The following is a 12,534-nucleotide window of genomic DNA, read 5'->3' as shown; positions in this document are numbered from 1 at the left end:
TGGTGAATATCATGTGATATATTTTGAAATACAGCGCCTACCCTTTGGTTTAAAGTTAAATTGGGGTAATTTCGCCGTCAACTTAAGTATATGCTTAAATTAAATGATGTGTTGTGGTGAGGCGCTATTACCCTTAGTAAATCATATATTTAGAAACCATACAATGGATAAATTGTAAAAAAAGTGACTATGATATTATAAAAGTGCAAATGTGCTTCCAACGTGCAATAGACATGTGCAATATGCGATGGTTCCCAAAGTGCATAAAGTAAATAAAGTGTGTGTGCAAAATTGAGTGTCTAAATATCTTACTCATATATTCAAATAAATCTTTTTTTTAAAACTTCATTATTCTGTAAACACTGTGCAGAATAAAAGTGCAAAATATTGTGACTTTAAAAAATTATAAAAAGTTCATAATTTTTAAACAAAATCGGGGTTGTGGTCTTCTCATTCCCCCATAAAGTGATCTGTGCTTCAAAAAATTGCTGGTATGTGGGTATAACGTGCTCCTCCACTTTGGTAAGTATTGGCCACATACCAGAGTTATTCAGGCCCCCAGGACCTACAGAGCTGTGTATTGCCTCCTAGGCTACCAGGTAGTTAGGTTTGGATCCTTTGGGTAGTTATAATAAGCCCTGTCATAAAGGGTTCACACCGATGTCTTCAGGAAGACGCGGAATCCTGTGAAATGCATTGAGGTTAACCTCCAGCGGCATCACTTCCGAATACGTCACTTCCGGGCAAGGTGGAACGCATGCTATGCGAGCGGCATTTCCTGACTGATTCACATAGGCTCCCTAAAGTTAGTGCAACTGGAAGCACTATAAAATGTGAGTTTAATGCACTTTATTTGTACTATGCACATTAATTTATTAAATATATATATGCGCAATGAAACTCTTATCTGTTTAAAATCTCTGAGCACCTATTACTTCGGGGTGAACTCTATATGACGGGGCTTATTATACCTACCCAACAGATCCAAACCTAACTACCTGGTAGCCTAGGAGGCAATACACAGCTCTGTAGGTCCTGAATAACTCTGGTAAGTGGCCAATACTTACCAAGGTGGAGGAGCACGTTATACCCACATACCAGCACTTTTTTTGAAGCACAGATCAATTTATGGGGGAATGAGGAGACCACAACCCCGATTTGTTTAAAAATTATGAACTTTTTATAATTTGATAAAGTCACAATATTTTGCACATAGCATTTTGCACTTTTATACTGCACAGTGTTTACAGAATAATAAAGTTTTAAAAAATATTTATTTGAATATATGAGTAAGACATTCGGACACTCAATTTTGCACACACACTTATTTACTTTATGCACTTTTGGAACCATCGCATATTGCACATATCTATTGCACGTTGGAAGCACGTTTGCACTTTTATAACATCATAGTCACTTTATTTACAGCATTAAAACATGACAGAAGGTCTAACTCTTCACCGTTCTGTCTAATACAAAATAAAAATAAAAATTACTGGAGTTGGGGTTTTATTGGCAATTTAGGTCATATAAAAACATCCATTTTCTCTGCAACAAGATGTTCTACAAGGTGGGACAGCAAGTACCAAAAAATGATATGAATAATTTCTGCTTTTGTTAGAAAAACCCACAAAAGCAGACCAAACCTGACATCAATAGTGTTTATGTATGTTTAACAGTCAGAAAAAAAACATATTATGTCTTATAGTCATGTTACGGGCCAAACTGTAAGCTGATACCAAACTCTTCCACAACCTAATCTCCATAAGGATGTTGCATACAAATGGTACTGAGTCTAAGGCCCCTTTCACATGAGCGGTTAGATTTCAGCTTTTAGCTGAGGAAAGAGGAACTTATTTACCGCAGCTAAATGCAGACAATGCATCCCTATGGCCCCGTACACACACTGCGTTTAGCAACGATTTCATAACATACGGTTTTGTTTATTTAGGAAAAATAAAGTTGACAGCGTCCAGGAGCGATGAACCGCAGCTATCTGTATATAAACGCAGTTAATCGCAGTACAAAGAAAAAATAAGTAAATAATTACTATACAAAAGGCAAGAATTTCCTTGCATGTAAACGCAAGTAATTGCATGTAAACGCAGTGTACAAATGTGAGCAATCTTTATGCCAGGAGCCTTGGAATTTCAAAAAAACAAAACATGCTTTTACCAACGACAGAACAGAAAGGGGCCTAATGCAAGAAACGCTGCTGCATTGTCACCATCACGCAGGATGTACCCACCTGCACTAAAGAGAGATACAAAGATGTTGTAGGGGACGTCACTATCAGCTTTGCCATTCATTAGCCTGTAGCTTGCTAATTAGTAATTAGCCACACCTCGCCCTGCTCACTACTGTCTGCATTGACAGCACTACCTCTGCTACTAAAACCCTCCCAATATGGGCTACAGTGTCTGGAAGGGAGAGCATGTGGCACAAAAGAGTTGGCTTACTCAGAGAAAGTAAAGGGATTTTCTTTTACTTTATACATCACATAGTGATGGATTTGGGACTTGTTTAGTCTTTTGCAAGGGAGTTTTTTTTATGTACTTTAAATTTTGAAATCCATTTATCACTTTCCTTCCACTTCACAATTATATGCCATTTTGTGTTGGTCTATCACATAAAATCCCAATAAAATACATTTGTGTTTTTGGTTGTAACATGACAAAATGTGGAAAATTTCAAAGGGTGTGAATATTTTCAAGGCACTGTAAATCTTTCATGGTATAAAAAAAGAATAGGGACAATGCCTACATGCTTTACTTATCTAATCTAAAGTTTTCTATTTTATCTAAACTTGCAGCTACACTTTATACGCATTTAGTAAATATCTAACCTTCAGAAATTATTTGCTAAGCTATTTTCAGCATTGACATTTTTTTAAGGCTAAATCAAATAAAAATAAGAATATTTTTAATGTTTGCAATACCTGCAAATACAAAGAACACAGGTTAATCTTTAAAGAAAGGCTGGTGCTGTATCAAACTGTGTATTAACACATCAATGTTTCAAATCTTAAGAATTAAAGTTAAAGCTTGTGCTTTACTTTAATGTGGGTAAATCTTGATACAGGTCACTGGTACGGTGCACAGTTCCCTAAATGCCCCAGGAATTCCTTAAAATATTAATGAAATCTTCATCACTCAAGATGCCAATACTAAGTCCTTCATAGTAATCTTCAAATTCACTGTAGGATACTTCCTGAGGATTAGTACATGCACTCTCTAGTGTTTCCAAAAATGCAGATTTTATTTCTTCCTCTGATGCAGAACCTAAAAAAAAAGAGAAATGAAAACTGGGACTTTCCTGTACAAGTTTAGAATTGTACATACAACATGATGTTACATAATGCAAATGGCAGTATTCCTTATCTCCAGATCTCAAGAGCCATAAATAGGCTTACAGGCATCCAAAACATATGCAAATCACTTCCAATTAAATGTAATTAGCAATGAGTTTATGCAAATTGGGTACATGCAGGGAAATGTTAAAAACCTGGCCTTTTTGGTACCCCAGGGATTTGGAGCTAAAAACACATTGGTACAGGGATTGACATGCTTGTTAGTGAACATTCACAGAGGTTTCTTGAAGGCACAATAAAGAAGTAATACCATATGTCTAAAGCACTGCTAATGTACTGCTGCTTTCCATACAAAAACTAGCTGGAAAAGTAGAACAACATTTTTTAGAGCCTACGATTCAACTTCAAGAGTATGTAAACCCAACATTTAATATTCCTGATATGTGCATGCTGTACCATGTACTTGTATGAAAAGGTATCCTGTATTGCTTACTTTGTGTGAAATCTCTGGTGTCCCTGCCAGTCCCTCTGCTTTCCTTTTAGAAACTGACCACACTAAGCAGGAGAACAGAGAACACACCATGGTCAGTTCTCTAGCTGTGCTGGGAACTCAGCCTGCTCTTCTATAATCTGTAAAAAGATACGTTGTGGTGCTGCAACCCCTAAATTTAGTGTCCACTATGACAGGTGCAGTAGTCTATGCAGGCTATACGATGTACATACCATAGACAAACATGAAGAAACTACGAAATCTGGCACAAACTTGACTTATGATAAAAAGGTTCAATCTTTATTAAATATTCATCAAGACATAATATTTTTTTTATTATAAATAAGGCCCTAAGGTAGGGACAGAAAAACATCAAATTATTTTACATGGTGGATACTTTAATGTCTTTATGGATATTGAATAAAGTTTGAACCATTTTATCACCAGTCAAGTCGGTGCCAGATTTCCTAGTTTCTTCATGCTCTTCTCCAATGATCAGACTTCTCCTGAAACCCCCCTCCCTGCACAGCCAAGCATTGGGAAGTTCAGTGTACTGTTGATTCTCCTCCTCCAGCTCTTGTTCAGCTGAGAACACAGGGAATGTGATCACTTATAAAAAAGGTATTTATAATGTTTTTTTATATCTATTCACACATGGTTTTGCCTTTCATTTCTATTCTCAATGTTTTTTTTTTTTACAAGGTGATCATTTACAATCACTTTAACATTATTTGCAAGTGAAGAACATAACGCTAAATAACATATACTCTGTAAATTTTGATTTGCTAAGGTGTAAAACTATGAGCATGCATGTTCAATCCTAATTTTATTTTACTGTATGCTGTGCATTTACAGATCAACCTCGTGGGCCTAGTACCTTAAACATAATTTACTGTAGATAAATCAAACAAAAATAGCAGTGCTCAGATCAAAGTCCATACATCTCCAGTGAAGCAGAACATACAGTATACTGTGAAGAAGAGAAGATGGATCCAACACTAGGAAAATGACACACACTGACTCTTACCAAATCCAAGTGACTGCTAGGGTTAGCAGCAGTCTCACACGCTTGTATAGTCACACAATAACATGGTCCAGGGTCCTTGGGTTCAAGGGGAAAGGCTCCACCAGTGTGTGTATATAAACACAAAAAACAATCACTGCACAAGCATTGCTGAGAATAATTAATTAAATATAAAAGCAAGCTAAGCACAGGGTACTCACAGTTATACAAAAAGCTGAAAGCAGAGTTAGAAAGATGGAAACTAGGAAAAGTTTCAAACCGAAAACATGGCTGACCTGGAGCTGTACATCTGCGTCACGTGGCTAGGCTCCTGCTGACGTGTTTTGTCACAACTGACATCATTAGGGGTGTGACGCCACGTGACCCAGATGTACAGCTCGAGGTCGGCCATGTTTTCGGTTTGAAACTTTTCCTAGTTTCCATCTTTGTAACTCTGCATTCAGCTTTTTGTATGACTGTGAGTACCTTGTGCTTAGCTTGCTTTTATATTTAATAAATTATTCTCAGCAATGCTTGTGCAATGATCGTTTTTTGTGTTTATATACACACACTGGTGGAGCCTTTCCCCTTGAACCCAAGGACCCTGGACCATATGACCGTGTGACTATACAGGCATGTGAGACTGCTGCTAACAGCAGTCACTTGGATTTGGTAAGAGTCCGTGTGTGTCATTTTCCTGGTGGTGGATCCATCTTCCCTTCTTCACAGTATATGTTCTGCTTCACTGGAGATTTTTAGACTTTGAACTGAGCGCTGATATTTTTGTTTGATTTATGTACTTACCATCTATTACAAAAAGGATTCTGGCTAGCAGCTCGGGACTTTCATTTCATATTATTCAACACATTTTGTCTGTGCTCTGCTTTAGAGGAACTATTATCCTATAAGGACATTATTTTAATATTATTTAGCACATTTTTTCTGTATTTTTTATAATGCACTGTAGACATTAGACCTAGAAGGTAAGGGACACAGACATTTTACAATAGACATTAGAATGGAACATTAGGCAGAAACAAGTGGAAATCATTTAAATTGTGCTCTACTCTTGATGAAATGCTCTCTTTGTGGCTGTCAGTAACTCTCCACCTTCTAGTGAGAAATAGGCTTGAGATTTACACCATAAGGTTCTCTACATTGAGCATTATACTGGCCACAGACACAAGATTATAGTTGCCCAATCTGGCTGTTTTTTGCCACAATCTCTTGTCAATAGTGCATCAGACACCCGCTGACCAACAATTCTCAGGGAGAAAACCTTAACATCTAAATGCTATATTATTTCCTCTGTGATAGGCAGCACTGGGCACATCTGCCACTGCTTTGATCCCTCACTTCCCTGACATGCCCACTTAGCTGAGCCAAGTATAAACGCTTATGATGCTCTGTGTCAAACAGTTTAGTGTACATGAGTGTAGAGTTTATGTCTGCATGTATTATAGCTCTCTAATGTCTATACCACATTAAGGGACATTAATCCTGTCCCTATAGTAAGGAAAAGTTAAGGGACAGTTTCTTTCTTCTGCCAAACAAGTGACTGCCTAATTTCCACTAGCATGAAGGAAATGTATTCACATGCAATAATAGGCAACTGATATAATATATGTGGACTGGTTTATTATACCCCTGAAATGATGATTGGAACAGTTTATTCATCAGAAATGTATCTTCATCTATCTGTGGTCATTGGTTTTTGCGGGGTTAGACAATGCCCAGTCACCACTTTGACTGAACAAACTCTCTGGTGGCTGGCCTTGGTGGCAACAGACTGCACTCCCATCATGCCTGCTTTGCTGCATGCACACACTTCTCTGGGGCTTGTGAGAAGAGCTCGCCCATGAGCCTGACATCCCTGACTCCCTCTCTACCACTTGTGACCTGGTCCTTTCCCATCACAAGCTGCTGCAAGGCTGGTGAGCACCTCTGGCAACTCTAAACCATGCAACCCTGATTGGAGTGCCAACCAGACCCAGAGAGGAGGATGAGTGTGTGGTTCTGGCTCGCTATAGTGGGAGCAGGCACTGTGCAGAGCTTACTCCCATGCTGACACTTGGCGACAGCAAGAAGGAGATCCTGGTTGAGTCACGGGTGGGTGCCAGTCAGGACAAGGTGATCTGCATGAGGGCACACTCCCATGATAGTTGTATCGAGCCCTATATATCTTTCATAATACAATGTATGTTTTTTTCTGTATTACTTTTCTCTACTCTGCAAACTACACTAACATCTATATCTCCATATTTATATGTGTACTGTAATATACTGTATGTACAGCATCCTGTCAGCCTCTCCCACTAGCCATGGTCTGCCTGCATTACAAAGAGAATCACGGAGTCCTACTGATGATGTCACTATCATTAGGGAAAACCAAAATTTTTTATACAATCATTCTGTTACCATGTTGATAACAAGGGATAGATGAACCAGGGAGAGCAAAATATTAGCAGATTACATTTTAGCTTTAAAGGAAACCAGTCTTAAGTTAGCTGATTTTGTCTGTCTGACATCGCAGTTACTACTATGTAGGGCAGCAGACCACTTAACCCCCATAAATCAGTTCAAAATCAACTTACCTTCCAAAACTTGGGGATGCTTCTTTGCACAGTAAAACTTTCTCACATCAACCATGGACACTGCACCAGTTTTATTTGGGTCCAATTTCATAAAGACCTAAAAAGAGAACATGGTTACATAATTATTGTAAGGGGGACAAGCTCAACTAGTAGTGGCAGCGCTAAACCATGCATTAATCAGGGACACCCGAGAACAGTCCAAGCAAGTTTGTCCTGCAGTTTTAACCAGCACGGCAGCAAACACAGTTTCAATTCAGGAGGACTTTGTATAGCAAGTACATAGGATAAAACAAACAAATTAGCTGCTTGTTGGCCCCAGTAACTAAACTCAAGTCAGTTCTAGACTAGCATGGTAAACCCTAATGGGTTCCCATAAACAAACAGGGAGCACATGTATATTTTAGTGTTCTGTCAGCACTTAGCCTTTTCACCCATCAGCATACACCCACAGCAGACAAACATTAAGCCTTAAAGCGGAGTTCCACCCATTTTTAATATGTTGGATTACATAGATGTATGTAATCCCCTTTAAAACGACTTTTACCAATGGAAACTTTTTTTTTTTGCTAGTAAATACCTTATTTTCTTGTTTATTCCTCCTCTCCTCACTTCCGGGTCCGATCGGCGATGACGTCATTCGGCGATTCGCAGTGTGTGCTGGGATGTATTCCACGCCAGAAATCTCACAGTATTACCCAGGAGCTGAGATGTACTGTGTGTATTCAGGCCGTGACCTGCCCCGCCTCCGCCCCGCTTCCTCTCAGTGAGTTGTACTGTATGCATTGTATTCAGGCCGTTCTCTGCCCCGCCTCCACCCCGCCTCCTCTCAGTGAGCGAGGACTGAAAGCATTTTATCCTCACTGAGCTCACTGAGAGGAGGCGGGGCGGAGGCGGGGCAGAGCATGTCCTGAATACAATGCATACAGTACAATTCACTGAGAGGAGGCGGGGTGGAGGCGGGGCGGAGGCGGGGCAGCACACACTGCGAATCGCCGAATGACGTCATCGCCGATCGGACCCGGAAGTGAGGAGAGGAGGAATAAACAAGAAAATAAGGTATTTATTGGCAAAAAAAAAAGAAAAAAAGGTTCCATTGGTAAAAGTCGTTTTAAAGGGGATTACATACATCTAAAGTTACGAAAATGGGTGGAACTCCACTTTAAGCATCAGTCATCTCACATATATAAAGGTCTGTGCACAACTGAGACTAATAATAAGGCATAGGTTCTAGGTAAGATGTGGACTGAAGAATTATTATTATTATTATACAGGATTTATTTAGCACCAACAGTTTCCACAGTGCTTTACAAAAAAAGGGGGACAGCACAATTTACAATGCATTTCAACAAAAAAGGACAAGGAAGGCCCTGCTCATGGAGCTTACAATTTAAAGGGGAGTGGAGGCATATTCCGACATAAAGGCTCCAGGACCCAGAACAGAACTTATTAAAGTGTATTTATGGTCAAAATTTGAAATCATATATTCATTTCCACATTGGATTTCATTTATTTCTAGCCTATTCCTATTAATCTAAATGATGCTAAAGTATTTCTTATGAATATACACTGCTTATATCATACATTTAACAGAGCCTTCCTTTTGACATACAAAGGTGCTGAGAGGAAGAATTTCAGGAGGCACACTACATGTGACATCATCACTGATTGCAGGTAGCAGGGTAGCACTGGATATGTAGTCTTTAGAATTAGAACTCAAACCAAAGGAGTGTGCAGAGAAGAAGCTGCAAAGCATGCAGGGAATCCAGGACATTGTGGAAAGAGATGGCCAGCAGACAGGCATCGCTCACAACAGGAACAGAGATTTTTCAAGTAAGCTTATATAGGATTGTCAGAAATAACCAGTGCTTGTACTGTTAATGTTATAAAACAAAGGTCTATGCTGTGACCATAGATCTCCTTTGAGAATCTGAGAAAACAACAAGTTTGTTTTCTCTACATCAGTCCAACTCAGTCATAACCCTAGAGCCCATTTGTATGAGAGACACCTAGGTGACATACAGTATATACACTGTTCACAATCCTACCAGCCAGTGTCTCACATTGAATACACAATCAGTTACTATTCATTTCTAAGTGAAAGTAATTATTACAAACTATGCTTTACACCATGTCCCTGAATACATCCCTACAGTACATAATTGTACTGATTTTATCTCAGGACAAGGACAGGACAAATACAATGAAAGTAGTATTATTATTATTAAAAAGTGAAAACATTTTAAAGCTGAAACACTTAAAAATGTCGCTTCTATCCCCTTTATTATTTATAATTATTATCCTTTTTCCCCATTAATATTTGTATTTATCCCCCTTTTCTCCCCATCAATATTATATATTTTATTAATTCTTTTTAAAGTGATCTTTACAGATCATGTTGAAGATTTAAAACACAAATGTGGATAAAGGGTTGCAAAGAGCCTCTTGGGAAGGAAACAGTTCAGGCTTCTTTTGTATTGCTTCACTGCCTATGTGAATTCCTTCTATGTCACCTGGCCAGATTTTTTCTCCATATGGAACTTACAGGGTAACCTACTTTATATAATCCCATGGCCATTTTGATCCCATGGTCATTATGCCATTAAATTCACTGGGAACTTAATGGGATGCTACTAGCACAAATAAGCCAAATCCAATGGCACAACTCCTTAATGTTATGCAATTAGAGCCTCATCCACCTATAAAATGGTCTAGATAATTAGTCACAGAAGGGTCATTCTTTTTCCTAACCAATATGCATTCTGACTTACATTGTGTTGTCTGGGTGTCTCTCTTGTTCTTTAGGCACTGACCGTCTGATATTATGAAAAATTTAAAAAAAGCACATTCACAGTATATATTACGTAATACTCTTTTGATAAAGTCCCCAATGATAGACCATTAAATAATACTAGGGTTTAAAGATGAGCTCCAGAAAAAGCAAATATTTTCTAAATACAAGGTCCATGTGTATTCTTACTTGAATCTTGGTGTGCTTTGTGTGTACTACCTCCAAATCTGTGCATTAATCCAGTGTGAAATTGCCTTTGTGCATGAATTTCCTATAATACAGACTAGTCACTGCTGTTCTCTTTGAGCAGGTTGACTGGTCTTGTATCTGCACCAGCCTCTAGTTTTTTGCAGGCAGTCTGCCGGGTCCCTCCCACAGTTCTGCGTTCTGTAGAAGCTATGTCGATAATAATTCATCACTGAACATTTGGCACACATTAAGTGTATTTATAACCTTTGTGGCTATTGAGGATAAAAGTAAATGAATGTTTTTTATGCACAGAATTAGGCTTTAGGTTTTAGGAAACAAGTATGCACAGTACATGTATGACATATAAGTATGCCATCCTAATGATTAAATGTTGTATTCTTTGTTTCATTTTCTTACTACATTTCCTTATCATTTATATTATCATAAAATATTGTCTATTGAGGTACATAGGATTGTTGTAACTCTTAGACATTTGCGTTATACTCACACCTACAGGAAGTTGGAACACTGGCAAACTAAAAATGTTAAGCCAGTCCTCCAACTGTCATGTCTCAGGTTTGTAAACAAGCAGTACATAAGACTAACAACACAGAAGGACAGGACCTGTGTCCCTCAATAGACTTGGGAGCGGGGGATACTTTTTAGTAGATACAAAAATCTAGTTTTCTGCATGAATGTAGTATTTTAGACATTTGGTATGTCCAAAATCAGTCCAACTAAGGGGTGGATAATAGCCACTATCAAATCAATGTTAGAACCAGGAGCCATTTAGAAAAACCAGATGAATAACTGCTCAAATCTAAACCAGAAGAGATGAAGTTCCCAAAAGTAAAAGGTAACTGTAATTGTAATTGTACTCTCTACGCGTTTCGTCATCTAAATGATGGAGTGCCAAACCAGTTAATTCAAACAGAGATCAAAGGAGAAAAATAAACGTTAAGTATACTTTTGGCATTTTAAGTGGTATAAATGTGGAGTATTAGAGCATTCATTAGTGAATTCCTTCTCAAAGAATAAATGCTCTGGAACAGCTTCAAATGGAGCCCAGAACCTTTAAGGATGTTTCCAGTCCGCATAAAGGAAGTATTTAAAAAGAGGGTATAGCGAAACGGTCCTTGCAGCCACAGAAGCTCTAAAAGACTCAAGGACCCACTGAATCAATAAGGCTGGAAATTACCCCTTGTGTAGCTGAGCCCACTGAAGGAGACTGTGGTGACCCAGAAACAGCCTCCCCCGACTGTTGAGATTCTGAATCTTAATAAGAAATGACAACAGGGGCTGTAGAACCGGTCTGGCTCATAAAAGGGTCAGACGCAGACTCTGTTGAGAATAGCGCTGGAGTGCTCTAAGAAATCCTATTCAGCAGTTGTCCACAAACAGCTAGAAAGTCTTTAGTGGATTTGGGGGAAGCCTTGGTCCCACTTGATGGAGGTGAAATAGACGTTGTAGAAGATCCTAGAACTACAGGGGTCCCAAATTCCAGGCATTGGTTAATTTGGGGATACCAAGAAAACCCCTTCAGAATAATTAGGGGAGTATGGGCTAAGATCATCTGTAGCAGAGAGACTATCCTCTGTGTGTCTTTGAGAAGACAAATCGAGCCACATGCTGGTCAGAAACTAGGCCAATATGATGCACGGTCTCATATTCTCACAAACTTGGGCTGCTCATGCTGATGAAGATTTCAGATGATGAAAGGTGACTGTCACTGTAGGCAAGCAGTGGAACAGTACTGGAGATCTACTAAGTGTTCCAGGAGCAGGAATAGCAGTGGGATGGTGCTTCATGCAGGACGAATGCTTGAAGGAGAATGGAGAGCATGCACGTTCAGCACTCCATCCAGCAGGTTGATGTCCATGCTCAGTTCCCTCAGTCTTAACCATTACTGCAGTGGTGTAAAAGATAAAACCACGCCCAATGGTACCAACAGCGACAGTAAAACACCAGAGGCTGTAACACACTCTAGATCCAGAGAACAGTCTGTGGCTAACACAGTACATGAAGGTCTGCAAGGCACCAAAAAGGCTAGCCTTACCATATCCAGAGGCCTTTTTTTTTACATGAGTATTTATTGACTGAGTCACATCAGATGCAGCGGCATGACTCTAGACCTGGAGAGCAGTGTGCGGCTAACAAACA

At 39.1% G+C, this 12,534-nt stretch overlaps 1 protein-coding gene across 1 annotated transcript in view; it reads right to left on the bottom strand.

Moving 5' to 3' along the window:
- Positions 1–2,908: 2,908 nt before the first annotated feature.
- CAPS2 (calcyphosine 2) overlaps positions 2,909–12,534 on the bottom strand; it is a 157,936-nt gene continuing 148,310 nt past the window's right edge. Inside the window, exons 17-18 of the mRNA XM_082255905.1 lie at positions 7,398–7,494; positions 2,909–3,281 (exon numbers count right to left, since the gene is read on the bottom strand). Of these exons, the coding sequence (XP_082112031.1) occupies positions 3,106–3,281; positions 7,398–7,494 (273 nt within the window). The 3' untranslated portion in view covers positions 2,909–3,105. The remainder of the gene's footprint in view (positions 3,282–7,397; positions 7,495–12,534) is intronic.

The sequence above is a fragment of the Pelophylax lessonae genome, assembly GCF_965119305.1.
Source record: "Pelophylax lessonae genome assembly, chromosome: 4".
Taxonomy (NCBI): Eukaryota; Metazoa; Chordata; class Amphibia; order Anura; family Ranidae; genus Pelophylax; species Pelophylax lessonae.
This window is presented reverse-complemented; position numbering and strand designations above follow the sequence as displayed.